This window comes from Crocodylus porosus, unplaced genomic scaffold (genome assembly GCF_001723895.1).
Source record: "Crocodylus porosus isolate Cpor-Errol unplaced genomic scaffold, CroPor_comp1, whole genome shotgun sequence".
NCBI lineage: Eukaryota > Metazoa > Chordata > Crocodylia > Crocodylidae > Crocodylus > Crocodylus porosus.
The window spans coordinates 70,166,403-70,189,286 of record NW_017728948.1 but is presented as its reverse complement, the minus strand read 5'-3'; the positions used below and the strand labels follow the sequence as shown (position 1 = coordinate 70,189,286).

The 22,884-nt window shown below is 40.2% G+C and overlaps 1 protein-coding gene across 8 annotated transcripts in view; it reads left to right on the top strand.

Annotated features, from left to right (window-relative positions):
• PDLIM5 (PDZ and LIM domain 5) overlaps positions 1-22,884 on the top strand; it is a 191,535-nt gene that overhangs the window by 41,213 nt on the left and 127,438 nt on the right. For all 8 annotated transcript variants that reach the window (XM_019553012.1, XM_019553011.1, XM_019553010.1 and 5 more), the window contains exon 3: positions 13,919-14,070. In XM_019553012.1, the coding sequence (XP_019408557.1) occupies positions 13,919-14,070 (152 nt within the window). The remainder of the gene's footprint in view (positions 1-13,918; positions 14,071-22,884) is intronic.

Here is a 22,884-nt window from a genome sequence, read left to right as displayed (position 1 = left end):
GGCACTGGGCAGAAACTTGCTTGGCGTGGGGGAAAAGTAGCCCTTTCCCGTCTCTGCTGCTGGGTAGCTCTTGGCTGTAGGCACCCAGAGCCCATGCCACACCAGGCTACCCTACAGCTCTGCCATGTTTATCACCACCTTTGGGCTTCCCAGCACAGTAGCACTGACAGTATAGAGCAGCTACAGGGCAGCCCAGGCAGCAGTGATGCAGGGTAACCCAGCACGGCACAGCATGGGCTCTGGGCAGCTGCGCCAACAATTGCCCAGCAGTGGCGAGGGGGAGGGGCTGCTTTTTCCCCATGCCAAGCAACAGTTTTTGCCCAGCAGCTATGGCTACTGCTGGGCCTGGATAAGTCCAGAGTTGGGGCACGCTGGGTCTGGGCTGCTCGCACAGGTACCTGCCAGTACCGTGGCCTAGGGCCAGTGGTGGTACAGCCGGAAGGAGCTGCCACTATCTAGAAAGGCAGTCCAGCCATGGAGCCACCCCAGCCCCAGTGCATGCCCAGGGGGCAGCAGGGCATGTTGCAGCCATCTGTCACCTGGGCCCGGTGGGGCCAAGGAATCCACCAGGAGCTGGACAAAGCCTCTCCATGGGTTGTATTTTGCCCACCCCTGCCTTAGATGGCATACGTTAGGCTACTGAGTCAAAACAATCTGTGTCAGTATTTATTCAGTTGAACTAGATTTGTTACTGTTGTAAAGGCAAAAAAAAAAAAATCTTCAGCGAAAAGCAGAAAATATAACTTTGCTGCATATACGGTTTTAATTTTGCTTGTTTAGAACCAAAAGTGAATCATGTTGACCTTGGAGAAAGCCAACCTATGCTCCCTTTCCCTCAGTCTTCTAGTTTAATAAAACGACACTTGGGGGAGCAAAGAGAAGTAATTATATCATGCTTTTTCTTTGGTATTAGTCAAACTTAGTCTACATCTGTTTTATATTCTTATTTTACTCTGGATGTCACGTACCAGCTGATGGAAGATATTGAGGAAAAAACTTTGGTAATACAACTTGCATTCAGAACTTCATAAACTATTAGGTTGAAAGTTTCATGTCTCCTAAGAAAAATATTGATCTTGCAAATGATGTGCTCTCTTAATCCTGTTGATAGTTAGATGGAGCTGAATAGACGTGGTCTGCCAAGTGCACACTAGTGTGACAACAGTACTTGTTGTTCACTTTGATGGAAAAATGATAAGCTTTTAAAAATATGTATTTTTTATGCCAGTCGGTTGGTAAGGAGTGGACTCTCCTGCAACTTCAAGTATTGGCGTGCATTTGAGGTTCAAGTAATTTTGTGTTGTTTTGCAAAAGGAACAGGGAGAGAAATTGTACCCATTTACATGCACCTCAGAAAGTAAAGCGTTTCTAGGAAGATTAGGCCCATTTCAATTTCAGCTTGGTTTCATCCTGTTTCCTCTTTGTTGCCTCTCTAAGAAATGAATGAGGCAGTCATATTTTGACCACTAATGTACAGTCTCCCAGGGACAAGCCTGGATTACTACTTAAGACTCTCCAAACAAAAAACCTTGAGAGAAGGCTTCCAGTTAAAATAAATGGGGCTCTGAGGCATGCCTATGGTATGTGAACACAGGGGGACTTCCTGAAAGGAGGCTTCATGGAAGTTATTAAAAAACCCAAGTTAGTATCTGCAAACAATTTTAGCATTTGAGAAAGCAATTTAATCACTGGTGCTGAGAAGGACAACATTTTTCACAAGTATCCAAATCCCATTTTCAAAAGTCCGTTATTTGGGCAGTCTGTGGTATAATGAAATGGACAAATTACAAGTAAAAAAAAAAAAAAAAAAAGACAGGGACTTATTACAGAGTAGCTGCTGTGCAGGAACTGTCCATGTGTCCACATTTCCTCTGTGGGAAGTGTACATTACTCCCATTTTACTGAGTGGCAAGCATTAGTTCTGATTTTACATAATAAGGGGTAAGAATGGGTATATGAATACTTATGTATAGCAACTGATACATCATAACCATTTTAACATTTTGTTTCATATTGTTCTGTCCTGTATATATTTCTCTGTACCTAAATTACTTTATTTGAAAATTGGAATTGGTATACAATTAATAGTCAAGTATTCAGAGCCCCAGAACTACGGGTACCTGTTTCCTCTGTGATTTCTAAACATGGATAAAAGGCATCCCTGTTGTTGTGGTGGCCACAGATTCCAGACTTCATCTTCTGACACAGTCATTTTTGTCTCTTTATTATAGTCTGTTTATACTATGTACAGCATGTATATTTTGGTTGGGTATAACAATAGGTGCTCCACTTCACTGTAGATAGATGTTTGACTTGCAATAGGTAGAGCTGGGAATATCTGAGGGAATACATGTGTAATAAGAGAAGTATGTTTTGAGCTAATTACTCTCCTCACCCCAGTTATAAGCCTTATTAAACTCTATTTCATTATGGAAGTTTAACTGTCTGTAGAGCTTATCAACCACACCAGAATTCAGAGTTCCTGAGGTAATGCTATACTCTGCTTGTTTTTTAGATTATAAAATTATGCAATGAAGTTGAAGTAAAAAAAGAGGAGATTGGTCTGAGTTTCCAAACATCATGCTGAAGTTGCCAGTGGTCAAAGTGCTTTGGCCTTGTTTCAAAGGTTAACAGCTCTTAGATCAACACATTGTGAAAAAACTGTAAGCTTTTCTGCTTCCCTATGTCCCATGCAGGACTGATGGGCAAATGAGTGATGCTGGCTGAGTTGTGTGACGCTCATCTGTAAGTAGTGCAGGACAGAGCAAATGCAACCAGCAGTGAAATAATAACAAAAGCAAGGCAGCCTGAACATGCATCCAGTCCATCTATTGGGCCTTGCCTAGCAAGGGGATGGGACTGGTTCAGAAGAATTCCCAAGACCAACATACTGAGCAAAAGCCTACTGTCCCATAACCCACCCTAGGGCAAGCCAGCATGGCTGCTGCTTCTCACTCTTCTTCAGATTTGAACCTCTTCTTTAAGGTTGAATTTGAGTGAGGCACTTGCAAGGAAAGCTAAGAGGCAACACACTAAAAAGACCAGTGTACTTTGAGACTGCCCCTGTTCTGCTAAATTGATCACCATTTGTAAGTATTTTCTTTACTGTTTTTCAGACTTGTAACAAAATATTTAAATTCAAGAGTACACCAAGTGGCTGTTTTCATTCCATTTGTGAAACCTATCTTTGACCCTGATTCTATCAAGGAGTTTTTAAATACTTGCAAGCTGATAGCAGCCCCATTAATTTTAATAAAATAAATTTAAGTACAGATGTGAGAGCTTGCACAAGTAGGGTTTTGGGGTCTCTTCCTCTTCCTGTGGGCTATAAGCAAGTATTGTTTTTGTTGCAGCATCATCAGGTATGATCAGCGAGATTGACTGGCAGGTACAGAATTCTCCACAGGATCTGTCTCCTGCTATTACCAGGACTTCAGGGCTTGCCCCTGAGGGGGCAACAACCCTAAGCGCCTGGCTCCAACCTGGGGTCCCAGACTCCCTGCGGGGGGAATTCTTGAGGTATGAGTTTCATGCTGCAGAGCAAAAGAACACAGTGGGGTGCCCTATGCAGTGCTTGCAAATGTGTGCCCCAGGAATTCTTCTGCAGAGGAACTATGGGTTTCCTTGGTTTGCAGCATGAAATGTGTGCCCTGGAATTGTCTACCCAGTGTGGCTGAAGAGCACAAGTTGCCCCAGGCTATGGGGATTACATAATAAGCAAACAGACATCCTTGAGGAATAAGGTACAACAAACTGACTAGATATTGTTGCACAAATATTTTTGGCACTTGAAGCACAACAAAAGGCAAAGATATGTTTGATTCCAATTTGTGCCTCCTTAAAAATTTTTATGGCAGCACAAGAGTGACACCTTCATCCTTCTTCTGAAAAAATGTTCAGTGCATGGTCTTGTCATCACGAACACCATCTTCAGGCAGATAGACAAATAAAAGAACACGTGGAGGTACCATTGCTGTAAGGGCACCTCCACAGCTATGTTACTGTTAGAGCCTATGATCAAATTAATGTCTGTATTATGAAAGCTATGCGAGGAACTGATGACTGCTGGACATATCACGTCTTGTCTGATCATTTATGAACACCTGGCTTGCTCCAAAACACCAAAAACAGCCAAAAGCAATATGAAGGACCAAATATTGTCAAAACTCAAAGGACAGTAAGAATCTCCAACAGTGTCTCCATGAAAAACTGTCTGCCCTGTCCACAAATGAAGGTAGCATTGACGAACTCTGGAAGGGGTTTAAACAGCATTCATATGGCCTCTGCTGAATCCATTGGCTATATCACCCATCAACACCAAGACTGATTTGATGAGAGCAATGACGAGATCCACATCCTTGTTGCCTGGAAGAGAAGGCCTCATTCTGATTGGCAAGATGATGCCTCATCTCAGCAGAAGGAGGAGACATATCAGCTCCTTAAAGCCGAAGCTCAAAGGAGAATCAGGCCAGAAAAGCCATTTACAGCACAACTTCCCATGGTCCTACTTTCCTGTGATTGCAGGATGGCTTGATGCTCCTGAAAGACAATGAATCTATTCAAGCTAGATGGAAAGAGCACTTCGAGGCACTTCTGAACCAAGTCAGCTGTAGCAGATACCATCATCAAGTCCATCCCCCGAAGGGGGATCCCTGCTGACCGTGCTATTGTAGAGAAAGCCTGGCACGCCATCAAGGAAACAAAGAACAACAAAGCTATTGGAACAGATGACAGACTTGCTGAAATTTACAAGACTAGTGGAGAGAAACTGGTAGTGAGTCCATGAATTCTACAAATTTGGAACAACAAAGAGATCCCTGGGGACTTGAGAAATGCCAAACATCATGACTACCTTCAAGAAAAAATTTAAGTCTGTACATAGGAGCTATCGAGTTATCACAGCAGGGAAAATCCTTGCCTGCATCCTTCTGAACCTGTTGCCAAGGAAGTCCTGCCAGAATCTCCATGTGATTTCAGACCATCCCATGGGGCACCTGAGATAAATTTTACTGCCCAGCAGGTCCAAGAAAAATTTGGGTAACAACATCATGACCTGTATATGACCTTCACTGACTTCACTAAGGCCTTTGATTCCATCAGTCATGAAGCCTTGTGGAAAGTACTGGCCAGATGCAAATGTTCTGAACAGTATATCAAGGTCCTGAGCCTTCTCCACAACCAGATGACTGTGACTGTTCTATGTGGCAGATCCTTTTATCATCTGAACCAGGGTCAAGCAAGGCTGTATCATTGCCTCAACTCTGGTCTGCATTATTTGATAATCTTGGTCCTCATTAAGGACTGCCTTCCTTCTGGAATTGATATAGAATGCCGAGTACATTGGAGGGCTCTTCAACCTGGGACGTTTTGGGTTAAAGACCAAAGTACTCAAAACAAACGTCCTTGATCTTCAGTATACTACGTCCTTGTGCACACTGAGGAAAACCTCCAGATTTGTGCTGGATCTTTTCAAAGTACCCTGGCAAACTTTGGGCCCCTCTGTCAACATCAAGAATATATCAAGAATATATCAGCCTGCTCTGGACCATGATTTCGTTCCCCAAATTACCATCAAGGGGAAGACCCTGGAGTGAATTGAGCACTTACCCTTCCTTGGTAGCCACTTCTCAAAGAGTGAACATTTAAGCAATGCAGCACAGGATCTGGTATGCAAGTGCATCCTTTGGGAAATTGTTTCAGCATGTCTTTGCTTCTTTCTGGAGAACATGATAAATAAAGATCCAGGTCTACAATACAGTCCTCCCCACTCTCCTCTCTGGATGTGAAATGTGAATGACCTGCCATCCTCTCAAGAGCCTGGGGAGGTATCGCCAACAATGCCTTCAGAAAATCCTCCACATCTAATGGGAAGATTACTGCACAAATGCCAGCATCTTTGCTGAAGCATTACCAGCATGAAATTGGTCATCCGCAAGCACCAACTTCTTTGGACCGGACATTGTGTGTAGATGCCTGACTTTAGACTCCCAAAACAAGTAATCTGCTCCTACCTTAGTAATGGCCTAATATTTTGTAGTGGCCGGAGGAAATACTACAAGGATGTACTGAAGGCATACCTCAGAAAAACAGATGCTGACATCAAGAACTAGGAGGAGTTAGCTGCCACCTGACTAATGGTGCCACAACCTCAACCAAGCAGCACCCTGTTTTGAAGTAAAACGTCTTGCTCTCAAAACTGAGAAGAGAGAATGGAGGAAGAAAAAGTGGGAAAATCCTGGACTTTGGCCTTTTCTCCTTGTGGAAAGACCTGCAACTTTTGCGGAAGCATCTGTAACTCAAGGATTGGACTCTTAAGTCACCTCAAAACCCATGAATGAGCCGTGGTAGAGATCATCCTCAAATTGTGGGATTGCTGATGGCATTGCTGCTTTTCTGCTAGCAACTGACCAGGGAGTGCACACAGCATGACAGGCTTGTCCCTTGAGTGTATTGCAGTTAAGTTAGATGAGCAAAAGTGCACACAGTACTCAAAGAAATACACAGAATGATGCCCTGGAAAAGAGCATTAGCACATTTCATCCAGCATGCTTTACAGGTACTTGAAACATGACAATGAGTATGGACATCTGTAGGATCCAGGGATGAAATACTTGATTTTGGTGAAACTGTAACATCTACTTACAGCCTGTAACCTGGATTTAATAAGGAGCAGAATCAGGTCCCTTTTTCAACTTTCAGAAAAAATTAACTTGATCATTTTACAAAAAATGCTGTTGCTTTTCAGTGCAATGTCTGGTCACCAAAACTCCCACTTTACCCTGTAGGAATGGAACTTTTAGTGTCCTTTTAGTGTCCTTAGTGTCATGTCTAAATTTCAATTTAGGCAAAAGGTGGTTGTTATGTAATATTTCCTTCCTTAGTTTCAGTCTGTGTTTTAGAGCAGATGTTGCTTATTTCACTGCTGCATAGGAGTGGTATGATGTGTATATGGTCAGTGAATTTGGTAAAGCACATCTAAATTTATCTGGAAGAGAGGTGCTTTCTTATGCAAGATTTGTTATTTTTGGCATTGAGATTTTATGTTTTGCATGAGAGCAATATAGTAGTATGAGATCTATTTGTAAAGAGTTCGCATGAATCCTGTTGCTTGCAGTCCAAAGAGAAAATAAATGTGACACCTGTGGGTACTGTAAATGTCATTAGGCACATGCCATGCTATGGTGTGTCAGCCTCCAGTAAGGGATTTTGGAAAATCATGTTCATGCGTTTCCCGGTTGCTTGGCTGCATGAGAGAGAGTTTTACGGTACCATAAAAAATAAACTTTGCAAGGGTGATCTTCTCTATAAAGCTAGTTTTCAGCAGTAAGTTATTTGTTTGTAAGAGGTCATATTAATGGAATCTTCTGTTGTGGTGCAGCTGTAAAATTAATATTGGCTCATTTCCCTAAAATGTGCTGCATCTAAAATAAATGTGCTTAAGTAGACTTTGTGGTGGCAGCAGATGTTGGTTAGAGTTTCCTTGGCATGTTGGAGTGAGTCTGTTGTGTCCTTTGAAATTTAAATTGGGACATTGGATGTTAAATGTTCTGTTAGTCTAGCCCCACTTTTCAGTCACCAAAGAGTACAGTATTTTCCACAGACCCTTGACGCACATTATCTTTGTCATGATTAAATTTGCACCCAATTTTAAGACTCCATAAAATGGTAAACCAACCATAAAAATGTTCCACATAAAACATTTATTTGACTGGTTTGTATAGAGCCTTAAATTGAATGCATGACATGTCCACACACCATGACTGCCAAGAGCAGATGCCCAACAATGAGTTGATTGTTAACACTGGCTTCTAGGGCAGCCGCAGTTCTCCACCTTAACCAATGGGTTCCCACTCTAAGGAATTTAAACTCATGCATCCAAACTTCCCCATATCAGGCAACATCATCCTCAATTAATTTCTTGGCACAAGGGGATCTGAAGGACTTCCCCCACTAGTAACTTTAAATTGCACACCTGTGGCTTAAAGTCCCTGGCAGGGAAAGCCATTCAGCTATCCCTGCCAGAAGCCTCTGATTTTAATCCTTCCCTCCTCTCCCACCTCCTGCACCCAGCAGCCGTACCAGAGCTGCTGCTCATGGGATTTAAACTTCCCATGGCTGAAGCTGACAATTAGCTGATCTCAGGCTCTCCCTGCACTGACAAGTACAAAGGGCACAGTTGTGACCTGATCCTTGATCCCAAGATCACACCCATGGTGGCCTTAATGAATGTGTGCCAGGATCCTGAGCAACACACATTTACTGTCATTTTAATGTATGGTACTGTTAATTTTCCTGCAGCCATGTTAATTTAGGCTGCCTCATTAGAGTTCACAAATGAAGTAAAATCCATATAAGTGTTTGAATAAGAATTTCCAAGGTTATATAGTAAGCCTGTGTAACCTTGCAAATGGTATTTGGCGATTCAGTGTGTGCATTCTTGACTTGCTAACAGTGTTGAGCCAAATTGTGACATTTTTGTTAAATGACACAAACCAAAGAACTTTTGTATTTACCAGTCACTAGGACAAATTCAGGGGTGATTTTATAATTTGCCCACTAGTAAAGAGGTCAAAAGAATTCTTAGCACAGCAGCTTTCAAATGGTGTCCTGCTCATCAGGAGTTCTGCAGAGAGATTGGGGGGCTATGAAGGAGTAGGGCAGGAGACAGTGTGCCGCCATTACTGGGCCAGGTTGCTTGGCTCTGCTTTAGTTCACATGACATGTGGAGCCAGGGGTAGGGGTTCTGTGGCTGAATAAATTTATATGAAAGAGTTCTGTAACTAGTCAGTTTGAAAACCCCTGTTTTAGTGTATATGTTGTGAAATGCTAAGAGAAGAGGGCACCAGGAAAGCAATTTAAAAAATGGCATAAGAAGGTATCATCCATGAATTATACTTTCTGTCTCCAGGTTGGATAGGATCCACTAACTTTTTTTTACATTTACTTAGAGCTGAGTAACTTTGAAGAGCTTGTTAGACCCCAACTCCATGCAATGCCCAACAACTAGGGAAGCAGCGTTGCAGTTGCTCAGAAAGCAGGTACCAGCACGTATTGCTCACAACAGTTTTATTCAAAATGGAAACAACTTCAGGCCAGCTCCAACAATAATGTTCGGAGAGCTGCCCCAAACATTAGTTCCTTCCACTTTTATACACCTTGGTTCAGGTTCATTTGCATTTACTCCACCTTTGTACCCTCCTTTGTTCCACCCTTATTCCTTCCCATCTCAAGCTCCGCCTCTGTTTACTGTTTATTTCATTAGCATGGAATTGCCTATGTATTTCACTTATTTACATGTCTTTTTGTTATGAGTGCATGTCTAAGACCTTGACTCCACTTCTTTGGTCACTGGGCGGACTTCGACCAAAACCTGGAAGCTTCTGGAGGCCTTTTAACCAATCACCATTCACCTTTTTACATGTGTTTATCTCGGATTCTGGAGCCCAGAGCTGACTCTCCAAGCCTGCTGCCAGCCTGGGGCTGTTCTACCGTGGTTCAAACTGCTGCTGTCCTAGGTGCACATGTATAGATGCAATGCCCGGGAGCAGCTGACTCCATCTCAAACTGCTCTGGGGTTTATTGCGCTACCGGGAGTAACGAGGAATAATGGCCATAAGTTCACTGAGGGTAGATTCAGGCTAGATATCAGGAGGCGCTACTTCACAGTCAGGGCGGCTAGGATCTGGAACCAACTTCCAAGAGAAGTGGTGCTGGCTCCTACCCTGGGGGTATTCAAAAGGAGGCTAGATAATCACCTTGCCAGGGTTGTTTGACCCCAGTACTCTTTCCTACCCATGGCAGGGGGTCAGAGTTGATGATCTGCTCAGATCCCTTCTGACCCTGCCAACTATGAAGCTATGAAAGGGGTGTAGGTTGTAGCCATGTTGGTCTAAGGACAAAGGCAGACACCTTTTTAAAGCTTCTAATTAAAACATACAGGAAAAGACTTTATATTTCTGTGGAAATTTCTATTTCTATTTTCTTTTCTATTTCATTTTCAAAATAAAGTAGATGCTGTTTGTAAACTACATAAAGCTGAATAAAGCGCACACATTTGGGTTTTGTGTAAAGATATTTAAAGACTTTCCAAATCTTTTAACTCTCGTAATTCAATGTGTAATACAGTCTGATATTTGGATGATTTGGTGTGTATTGAAGTAGTCTGAGCACCTCTGAATGGCAAAGACTAAATTGAGACTGTAAGCTATGAAGTCATTTGGTATTGCAGGGCCAAAGAGAGGCTGGCTGGCGAGGACTCACATCAGCAGTGATTGGCCTCAGCAGGTGATAGATTATGAAATTTCTCTGCAGGTCTGCTAGATGAAAAGCGTTTTCCAGAGTTCACATGGAACTCTAAATCTATGTAGTGGAAAACTTTTTATTGGATTCTTTCTGCAGTTTATGGATGGTATATATTTTTTTTTTTATGAAGTGTGATGTACAAAAGGAAAAGAAATCTAGGTTTTATCACTGTAAAGTCAAATTGGTAGAAAAGTAGTTTGCTTTGTAAATGTTGTACTGAGACTAATCTGAAGGGTTCAGAGATTGTTGTGTTTTGGAAGTTAGATTCATAGCTAATCCGACTTGTCATTTCAGTTCCTTATGTTTTCTTCCATACCTGTACAGAGGGAGTCAGTAGGCATAAGATGGAAACTTGCCATCTCACTTTTTGAAGTTATTAGTCCTACTGTTACAGTAAATATTTATGATAATTTATTTTTACATATTAGCTAATGAAACCATTACGCTTCCATCAGCATCTTTATGTAGTGGCTCTCTTCTTTTTCTGTTTAAGTGCTTTTATTGCACACAATGAGCAGATGCCTATTACAGAGGCCAGAATTTTCAAAAATAACCAATACCTGAATTGACATATCTGATTTCCAGAAAATGCCAGATCTCCAGTCTCTGAAAATTAGCTCCTTTTGGTCCTCAAATTAGACATGAAAACTACATGGACAATATTAGCTAGTTGGATGCATTAAAAGCGTTTTTGAAAGTGTCTGAACTTGTGAGACCAGTCTTTATTCTTTATGAACCATGTCCTTAACAATTTTGGACAAAGCTCTCTGCAACTATTCTTGCAGCTCTACAATCTTTTTCTGCCTTGGTAGAACAGAGAGTGAATTCTTCAAGCCCGAGTGAGTTTCTAATGGTGAAAAAGTTCTGGTTCATTTATTTTAAAACAAAGCAAAAACATGTTTCCCATATACATGTATTTTGGCTAGTGGAACTGTTAACTGTTTTCATTCTTTCACTGTCTTGTTATTGTGTATACTTTTTTGCCTTTTTCAGCTTGATTTCCACTTGTATGTGTTCTATGGACACTGGATTTAATTTATCACAAAAACTGCATTGCAAAAAGAATCAGTCTATTTCATCTTTATTTTTATATGTCATTATAGGTTAGATCTGTGCAGGAACTGCGTGATGAATTGTGGCTCTTTTTCTGATAGCTTATGACAAATATTGTGCTATACAAATGGCAATTCATCTGTATTTAATAATTCTAAAACATACTTGGAAAAAGTCCTTTTATGTATTTTTTTTAATAACTGCTTTTCATTGCCCATTTTATACTGCTGTTAAATATTTTAATAGTTCTAGTTCTAAGTATCCTGAAAATTGTCAGTCTTGACTCACTTCCAGAGTTAACTGTTTCTGATTTCCTTGTTCTAATGTTTTACATCTCTGAAATGTTGTGTAATTGTGCATGTGTATGTGTGAGAGACTTTTTAAAGCCTCTATTATAAAAATATTAAAAATAGAAAAGTAAAAGTGCAGAAGTGTTTGTGGCTCCACTCCCAGAAGCTGCACATGAAACATTTGTCAGTAATAAAATAAGCATATTACCAGAGATTTGAAACTCCTCTCATTTGAAACTCCCAACATAATTCATGGGGTTATACATTTAGGACTAGCGACTGTCTTCCACAGCAGAATGTTAAGGGGCACTGTTGAAGCCAATGCTTGCAAACTGGTTTCTGTAGCTTTTCAAGGTTGCCATCCTCAGTAGGAAATTTGCCAGGTGGCTTATGCTCCCTTCACCCACTTGATGAGGAATAGAGAAAATGTACAATCTTGAAGTCCAAGTCCAACATGCTAAATAGGTTCATTAGGGAAGCAAAGAGTGGCTGCAGCTGAGGGGCAGCTTGGGGGAAGGGGGGATGTGGTGGGGAAAAAGAGACTTAAAAAAAATCCTTTATTATAATAATAATTTTTTAAAAAAAGGTGAAAGTACAACACTGTGTGTGGCCCTGCTCCTAGGGCCAAGCATGCATTGCTTGGCAGAAAAACAATACTTGTCACCAGAGATTGAAACACCCTCTCTCCAGTGTCTTCCATGATATATGATAATTATCCCTGGTCAATAGGTGGGATGTATACAGAGTTTAATTAATCATCGACTATTTCTTACTAGTGCTCAGCTGCCTTGGCTTCCCACTTAATAATATGTAGCTCACGTCCCTCCTATTCACAATCGCATATTGTCTCTGTATTTCTATGACATTAAATATTTTCCTTATAAGTACATTTATATGTGTTTGCCCTTCTATCCAGGCAGGTGCAGATTTTAGGGCTTTGCCCAATGATTTCCCACTGGATAAATTCTGTACAGTTAGCAACAGCTCCCTGATAAAGAAACTAAATCCCAGAACTGACAACAGTGCCATTTCCTTTTTGAAGATTGAATCTTGTTTATGTACTAAGAAAACTGTCTATATCAATATGCCAGAAGAATGTATGTAGTTGGTTGTGGTAGTTATTTTGGCTTTTGGGGTGGGGGATCTTTGGCTGTTTCTTTGTTTGTTTATTTGTTGTAATATGTTAGCATCTGGAAGTAAAGCAATTTGTACCATGTCTGTTCAGGAAACTACAGGCAAGTATAAAATGATCCAGATATTGCAAGCCACTGATGTAAATTAATTTGTAAATCCTTCAATGTGCTTGTTTAATTTTAGTTCGGTTTGAGAGGATGAAGGCGATTTGTAATTTAGTGGCATCAAATGGAAAGGTAAAATTATTGTTCTGTAGGGGGGTTAATAAAACCTGGTCTAACACAGGCTCTGCTTAGCTCTTATATCCAAATAGGCTGAAGGGGGATTAAGTTGAATTTTCATAGTGGGTTTGATCAGAGGCAAGCTTTTAAAGAAGTCTCTCTTATCCTGTCTAGAATATGTACTGTGGTTACTAGAAACAAACTTATTATTTTTTAAAGGAGGTGGTGAGGTGGGGGAGAGAGAATTCCTTTACTTCTGATATCTATCAGGTTGAATTTAGGACTGTGATAGTAGGCAGTGGGATGGGAAAGTTCCTCTATTGATGAAATACTCCATACTCATATTCAAGCCCTGGACATTCCTGCACAATTGTAATAAAATTATATTGGTAAAAAAGATGGTTTATATTTTAAAACTAGACTAGAAAGTCTGTTTCATACAACTTTTCATCTGCTTCTGAGAAAAGACAGAGAATTGGACCTTAAGAGATGAAAAGCTTCAATTCAAAAGGAAGTGATTCACCTCTCTTGTACTTATATTCCCACTTCTTTAATGGTAGATGAGCAGGTCTTTTAGCTTCTGAAACAGAAGTTGGATTCTGTTTTTAAGAATGAGCACATTTTAAACTCTCATCAATTTTCTTTATAACATAGGTATCTAGAGATGAAGTAAAGGCCATGACAAATATAATTACAAGGTCTTTTATTATTAAATCTTTGACCAGACAGACTGTAATTATACAATAACATACCACAGAGGGACAGAATAATCCATGTAAGAGATATGTGCATGTATACTCTATACTGAGTACACAGATAAGCGCAAAATTGTGCCAATAATCTGTGTTGCTGTATTCAAAGAGCACCAAAGTAACCCAAAGAAAATTCTTATTAACTCATTGCTTTTATGTTGTGCAGTTAAGTGATGGTGGCAAGGCAGCTCGAGCAAATGTGGGAATAGGCGACGTGGTTCTCACCATTGATGGCATAAGTGCAGATGGGATGACTCATCTGGAAGCACAAAACAAGATTAAGGCCTGCACAGGAAATTTGACTATGACTCTGCAAAGGTAAAAGTTATTTTCTTTTTTAAAAAATCGACAAAATTAATAATTTTTAATCTCAATTATTTTCTGGCTGATAACCTGTGAATGTGGTTACCTATGTGCAGTTAATGGCCATAACTGCAAGGTAATTTCTTGGTAGCCTGAAATGCATCTCTGTGTACTGTACCCCAGACAACTCTACTATGAACAGAGAAAGGCTTTTTCCAACCCACTGTTAGTCCATCCTGTGTAGGATAGACTTTTAACTCTGGTTTCCCCTTTTCAAGATCTGTTTTGTTAATACTAAAGAGTAATGCTGAGGAGATTTAAACTGAACTTTTTGCCTTCCCCCATCCCAGGCTTGGATGCTTCTGGGGTTCCACCCTTCAGACTACTCAGCTCATACTCTATGGCTTCTTTTTCAAAAACTTTTCCACCTCTTTGTCTAAATAAAACAAGTTGCTTGTTTCAATGATTCAGTGATCATGAAGTCCCCAGCTTGCCCCTTCCCTTTGGCTGCTGACAGTGGGAAGAGTAACAATTAAAGAGCTATATTAAGAAAGCATTGATGTTTACTAGCTTCATAATCATCATGTCTGCTAGACTTCTTGTGAATAGAGTTGATAGAATATCCAAATAGAATTAGATAAGATATCCTAAATATGAGTGGATTCATGATTGCTAACACAAACAGAATTTTAAGAGAAGACTGTCTCAGCTTGTCCAGTGTCTGTTAACAGGATATACTGCTTCAGGCAAACACTGCCAGCCTGTTATGGGTGGCTTACAACAGCTGTGTTCATTACAGTAACAGATATGTAAGTAAAGCTTTCTTCAGTGAAGAACTACACTAAGAAGGCTGTTAACCCCATGCACTAGTACAACGTGTCACCCTTTTTTACATTTTTCTCTTTTAAGTGAGTATTTAAGGTAGGTTGTAAAGAAATGACAGGAGATAAAATGTTGATATGGGATTTGAGCTATGTTTGATTCAGAAGTTGATATTTAGGGCAGATGGTAAGAACTGGTTAAAGTCAATGCCACCAGAGGCTATAAAACTATATATTTATTTGTCCTAGCTAATACATACCATTTTGAGCAGTGGCTCCCAACCTTTTTTTTTGCTGTGACCCTAAATCCAGGTCGTGGCCCATGCCCCCATGGCTCACTCATGCCCAGCTGTGCCAGCAGAGCACAGACCAAGCCAGGATTGCAGGGGATGGGGGTGGGCAGCAGCAGTCATGTGGGAAGGGCAGTCCCACAGCCCTGATTTGGGTTGCAACCCAAGGTTGGGAGCCACTGATTTTGAGTATTTGGATTATAGATTTATTTTAAATTGAAGGAGAAAACATTTTGTTTCCCTGGAAAGCAAGCTTGGGACCGTAACAGAATATGCACCACTTTCCAAGAATTACGCAGAATTATCAAAATGATTATCCTTTTTCTATTGGAAGGACAGACTGTAAAAACAGAAGGAACTCTTTTACAGGGATTATACATTTTCCAGCAGTCCAGACTGTCATTTCTCTTTGTTCTCTCTGTTCTCCTTGAGCTTTAGGTAAATTCTGTTACCCAGATGATCCCATTAATTTACTGTATCAGGAAGATGGCAGGAGATAGCCTTCTTCTGGTTTTCACTGGCCCTCAGGTGCCTAAGACAAGGAGAACCTTCTGGCTTTGTTCCTGGATGGAAGGGCAGGCTGGAAATCAAATGGAAATCACAGTCCTCATCTTCAGTGTATATGCATCTTATTTGAGGAAACCCTCAAACCAGATGTTAAAAGCACGTGTGGGGAAATAAGGTCATTATGTGTAGTTTGTGGACTGACTGGTTAAACAGCAGCTCTGCAGAAAAGGACCTGGGGGTTACCGTGGACAATAAGCTGAATATGAACCAACAGGGTGCCCTTGTTGCAAAGAAGCCTAACAGCATACTGGGCTGCATTAACAGGAGCCCTGCCAGCAGATTGAGGGAAGCAAGTTTTCCATGGTATTCATCAGTGGTGAGGCCACATCTGGAGTACCGTTTTGGGCCCTTTACTACAGAAAGGATGTAGACAAGTTGGAGAGAGTCCAGTGGAGGGCACTGAAAATGGTTAGGGGACTGTGGCACATGATTTTCAAGGAGAGGCTGAAGGAACTGGGCTTTATTTAGTCAGGAAAGAGAAGATTGAGGAAGGATTTAATAGCAGCCTTCAATTATCTGAAGGATGGCTCCAAAGAGGATGAAGGTAGACTGTTCTCAGTGGTGGCAGATGACAACAAAGAGCAATGGTCTCAAGTTGCAGCATGGGAAGTTTAGGTTAGATGCAAGGAAAAACTGTCTCACTCAGAGGATAGTAAAACAGTGGAAGAGGTTACCCAGAGAGGTGGTGGAGTCTCCATTCCTTGAAGTTTTTAAGACCTGGCTAAACCTTGGCCAGGGTGATGTTGGGGATGGTCCTGCTTTGAGCAGGGGGTTGGACTAGATGACATCCTGAGGTCCCTTCCATGCTAATTTTCTATGATTTTTATGATTACATGTCCGCCAGTCACAAGAAGCCCAGATTTCCACCTGCCATTTTTCCTTTCGATTTTAGTTATATCACTTATAGCATCTTTATCACCCAAGAACAGTCAGGAAGCCCAATGACTCATTTTTTGAAGTCCTCTTGACTGAATTTCCTACAGGCAGTTCTGGAGAGAAATGGTTTAATTGTCCTCTGCTTCGTCACAAATTGCTGGCAAGACTAAAGGAAAGATGGTGGGATTGATAGTCAGGTCTCATTCAGACAACAGGCCTGTCTGGGCTTGCTGCTTTCTAGATATGAGTATGCTTACTTAAAAGATTTGGGATTATTCTTTCAAGTGAGCTAATGTTAAATGAGTAAGTCCTTTTAGCCCAATACAGGATCTGACTCATTGGAGTCTGCTACATGACAACTGAAGGATGTGTCATTTATCTCAGGATTAGCCTGCTGCAGATCAAAGAAACAATCCTCTCATTCCAGTCCCAGCATCTTTTCACTATGTGAGGGGGACTGATATCCTGCCTTGAGGTCATGCCAGTTCATAGTTCCATGTTTTCCAGCTTTTTCCAATCCTTTCCCAATCCCATAAGAAAGAAGTATTAGGCAACTCTCTCCTAGATCCCTTAGCTATGAATACATCAGAGCTTTGGTTGTTCAGTAACAGAATTGCTTTGATTTTTTTTTTTTAAAGCAAAGGGGGAAAGGTGGAGAGCCATCTCTGTGTGTATGTTTTAAAGATTGGTTTGATTCATAATAACTACAGATACTAGCTGCTTGTAGGAGGCATTCCTCTCAGGAGAAATTAAGGCAGTCAGATGAGCTTTATAAAAAGACTTCTATTTTTTAAGGGATTATTTTCCCCAAAAGACTGAAGTAATGGGGGAGATGCTAAGGTATGATGTTAGCTCAGGATAAAGAATGTTTTAAAACAATGTGATATTTAAAATATGTAGGAAAATCTGAGATTTATTATAAGCAACTTTCTTCTGTGTTGTTTTTCTACTTGTTTTTATTTTTGCTCTTTGTTATGTATTAATACAATGCCAAAATGTTTGACTTTCAAATACACTGCTAGACTACCCATTCATACAGCTGAATAAGAGGGGATGTGGCTTGCACAGAAGAGGGAATTTCACAGATAGCGGTTCCCTGTTTTGTTTTTTTTTAATATCTGTCAAGGTATCCTTGTATTGTACAGAAAAGGATGCATGGTGGTGGAGAGACCATAATAAACCGGGAAAGGGTGGAACTTAAGGAATTAGAAGATACTGGGGGGGGTGGTTAATATGGTACTGAAAACATAGTGCTTCTGCTTTTTTTTTTTTCTCTTAATTACAAAGGTACTTTGAGTTGTGGTATAGTTGACATATATTGGTGTAGTTTTATGATGCAGTTAAAGATGAGGAGAGAGGCCATCATTTCTTATTCAGTTAGATAGCTGAGTTATAATCAGGATAATATATGTGAAATTATTAATGCAGTTTAATTTGTTAGTTGTATTTGGTAGCACTCATGATGCACTACACAAAGCCTTTGCCCATAGAAAGACCACTGATGTCCCTAAAGAACATGATTTGTTTGATCTCAGTGCAAGATTCTGACATGTTATCAAGGTTTATGAGATCTGTGAGACTGACAGTGATATTGGACCTAATAGGATGTGTGCACTGCATACAGTCCAAAATGAAAAAGCTTATTGACATGCTGTTAAGTCTTCAAATAAAATGAATCTACATTAAATAAATGAAAGCTGCCTGACTATGAAAACTGACTGCATATGAAGTTTTTTCAACTTCAGAAAAAAATTAGAAGGCGATATATTCAAGGGGGGACTTTTTCCCTAAATTAAACAGTGCAGTATAGTGTTTAAATATGTAATTGTTAATTCTCTTTGGAAGGAAAGACTTACAACGACCACATTTTTAAAAGGGGCACCTTGCTTGGAGACTTCTTAAGAACATCTGTATATATTAGTATTTTCCAGATGTGCACCATAGTGAGTCTAACATCTACATATATTTAAAAGTTTTCTCAGGTATCTACTATTAGTTCTTCAAAGGAGTTTCATCATTTTCCAAGGACAGCATTAGTTCAAAGTTCTTCTTTAAAGTTTATAATGTCCTTTAGTTGTCTTTTGCTGATTTTTTTTCTCATATTTACCTTTTTATTTTTGTGCACAGACTTAACTGGCTTTTGTGCAACTTTCAGTGCAGTTTCTTATCTTCTTATTTTAGGAAATTAATTTCATCATTATGAAAATGTCCTTTGTGGTATGTGTCATTCTTCCCCAAAATCTTACTCTTTTACATCCAATATTTTATTTTTCACTTAAAAGTATTTTTCTTGGTTCCATGAGGACAGATGGAAACCAGATGCTGCCTTTTTTTAGGCACCTGTTCACCTTTTGTAATTTAGCATACACTTCAATAAATAATATTGTAGGTTACTGAAGTGTATAGCTAGGGAGAACCTCTGTTTTAAATGTTTCTCCAGGTTCTTGTCTCCATGGGCTTTCAGTTCTTAAAAGCCAGAAAGATAAAAATCTTGAATATTTATTGTTACGTGAGGTCATACCCATCAAGCATCTGAAAAAAATCTATTAATACAAACATGCAAGCATTGGAAAAGAAACTTTACAATACTCCATGGTCTAGTAAGCTATTATTTACTGATACTGTTGACCAGAGAAGTCTATACAATTGTGATATCATGCTGAAGTTATTTAAGAAAACTAACCTGTCTACTATTTACCAGTTGTATTCATTCCCCGCCCCGCCACACACACACACACGTACACACCTACCTATCTCTCACCCATTGACTACCTCAGTTTACATTTTCACTGACTGGCTTTCTTGCAAACATACAGGCTTCTGGCTTCCTTACTATTCCATCCAGGAAGAGCACAGACGAGCTGCAGGCACTTTGTCAGCCTGACAAAGGGGATTTGTACCCAAAAGCTTGCAAAGTATTTTTCTAACTATTTGAGTTAGTCTAATAAAAGATATGGGATTTACTCAAAGAACCTTGTCTGCCTATGTTCTTAAACCAACATGGCTACAACCTATACCTTGAGTTAGAATTTAACTCTTCTCCTTGAATTTCGTTGTAAAAAAACTAATTATTTTCAGTGAGACCAGAGGTTGGCCAGATCTGAGTGCTTAGCTGCCATCTGAAATAGTTGTATTTTTCCATTGTAGGCCATGATGTTGTGGGAAGGGAACTAATTCTGTTCATGTTAAAATGCCAAAGTACTGGTCCACCAAGCCCCTGTTCTTATAAACACTTACATCTGGGAATGGTCCGCATGTTTCCCTTTAAAAATATGCAAAGTTTTAAAGTGATCTAAGTAAATTGCTATTTTTGAATGGGTGCATTCAACCAGCAAAATCAGTTAAGTATTGCAGCAGTAGAATGTAGGGGAGGAGCTCAGCTCCCATACTACAAACAGATGAGTCTTTAGAAATGTCAAAGATCTGATTTAAGAAGTTCTGGGTACTTGTATCTCCCATTGATCAGGCCACAGGCATTGATCTTTCACTTTTGTGTGCAGAACTCTATAGATAAACATCCCCTTCATTCTAGCTAGGGTATTGGAAGTGACTGAAACAACAGATGAGGAAAAAAAAAAAAAAAAAATAGCAAGGCTATACAAAAGCAATCTATTCCAGGTTTTTTTCCCCATGTCAGTCCCTTCTGAAGACTGCATTCTTGTGCAAGACTCACAAAAAACTAGCCAAATAAGTTTGTGTGTACCTGCATAAAATAAGGGAATAAAAAGTCTTTGTTGTGTAATGTGCTTTATTGATCACAGCATAATATTGATATTTGACTTTTTTCTTCACTTTACCGCTCTCATTTGCCTTGTTAACTCCATTCTTCATTGTATCAAGGGTGAAACATAGTTTGTGTGCACATCAGGGCAGCAGTTATATCTATTGCATTTAGTGCAATGTCCCTAACTTGCTCTTGGATTAAAGTAATATTTAGTATTATAACAACTTGAGACCTCAAACTAATTGGGTGTTTTTGAGAATCACGGTGATGGAACCCATGGAGCCTAAGTCCAGGTTCATGCTGGGAGATGGGACAGACAACAGTTGAGTCACAAGTGTTCAAAAATAATGAATCAGACATCAAAAAGTCATAGGAGTAATTAATAAATACACACTGGCTGGCAGGTTTCTTTTTATTATTGTTTCTTTGGGTTTGTGTGCCTTTATTATATAATTACTTATGTTTCCACAATAACAAAGTTCCTAGCCTTCATAAATGAAATGTGCATTTGTGAAACCTTGTGATCCAGGAAGACGTGGTTTTAAGAAAACATACCAGTGTTAAATAATTCATGATAAAATTGACAGCAGTGTGGCCCTTTCTGACTGGACTCCTCTTTGATAGCATCAGGTGTCCATGACAAAAGAGAACACTTGCCTATTCCTGCTAATCCTAGGAGAAGGGCCTATTGTTAAAGCCCCTTTGGCTCAAGCAGTCAGTATTAAAATCAGTTGGCTCCCTCTGCCAGGTATCATAATTTGAACCATGATTTTTAAGGCCATTCATCCAATAATTCATTTGAGGAAGGCCCTTCTGCAGTAAGATTTTGTCACTACTCTATTTTTTTTAATTGTGCTGAGAGCCCTAGTTCACTAAGCAAATGCACAATACGAGATTGACCGAGTCAAAAGAGGTAACCGTTTTAATGGTATCATTGTTAATGATTCCAACAAAGTGTAGGAGAGAGGAAGTAGTAGTATTATGTTTGCATTTACTGTACACATACTGGGTGCATCTACACAAGATGCTTTATTGCACATTAGATTAATCGAGAGGCTTTTTTGGTCGGGGTATCCCTGGTGGCTGGTCGAGAGGCAGGGAATCCCCGGTGGCGAATTCATGAGCAGGGGGAGCCAGCGTGGCAGTGAAACTGGAAATGTCAACGGTGTCTCAGCATCACTGCCGTGTAACCTCTGACACCCTCCAAAGTACCCCCAGTGGTACAAGTACCCCCAGTTCAAAAATCCTGGACTAATCTAATGCACCATAAAGGGTCACTATCTACATGTGACTGTCAATTACTGCACATTAAATTAGCCTACTGTGCTGTTAGCTAGTACCAGTATATAGGTACTAGAAAAATGGTACATTAACTAATGCGTTGAAGCGTATGTGTAGACCTTGACAGGGAGCAATTTACTCCTGATCAGCCCAGGCAGCACGCGGCCACAACTGCTAATTGGCTAAGCCCCAATCTCTGGGGGAGGCGGGGGAACTAGCTCCAGGGTAGCTCCCTCCCAGCCACATAGAGCTGGACAGCTACCCCCATGACACCTTCCAGCCCAGGGCTGGCACTTGGGGGAGCATGGAGCAGGGCAGGAGCAGTCCTGAACTGAACTTCTCCTGTGGGGAGCAGATTTGCTCCTGACAGGTGCAAGATCAGATGTGTGCCCAGGTGCAGTTTAATGTGCCTGAATTTTCTGCGCACATGAATGCATGCTGTCTTTACTGCTTTCAGTTTTTTAGATGTACCTTGGCAAACTGGAATCTTAGATTTTTAAAGCCATTCTGATTCAACCCTTGCTATAGAAAAGTGTAAAAGTACTGTAACTGCTCAGCAAAACCAAGAGACTGGACTGACATAGCAATCAGAAAAAGAGATTTGCAGAGAAAACCAAGCTTTTGAAGAGATGGAAAAGGAACAAGAGTATGTTTCATTTTAAATGACTGTTAAATGTGCTACTGTCAGTTTTATGTGTTTTGAGCTGCTGTGTGTGTGGTTTTGTTTTTTAGTTGTTTTTTTTAACAAGGGCCAGCTTTCAAGCATGTCAAAAGAAATGCATTAGTGCTGTTTTTGTCTGACCTTGGTTAATTGGTATCTTCACTTCCATACATAGATATTTTTATCTCTTGTATACATAGGAGAATGCTTTGTTTTATGTTTATGAGTTTCAGATGCTGATGGAATTATGATGCTTGTATTTTTCAACTTTTATTTTAAACATTTTATTTGTTTTTCTTATAAAGAATGCTATCTACTTCTAGTGAAAAAGGGGTTGATTCATTGAAAATTTATTGGACTTCACTAAAGCTCAAACATTTCATACACATTAGAGCTGGAAGGGACCTTGGAAGATCATCAAGTCCAGCCCCCCGCCCAAAGGGCAGGAAGTCAGCTGGGGTCATAGGGCCCCAGCAAGATAAGCATCCAGTTTGCTTTTGAAGGTGTTCAATGTAGGTACTTGAACCACCTCCAATGGCAGGCTGTTCCAGACCTTGGGGGCTCGGACAGTAAAGAAATTCTTCCTTATGTCCAGCCTGAAATGGTCTC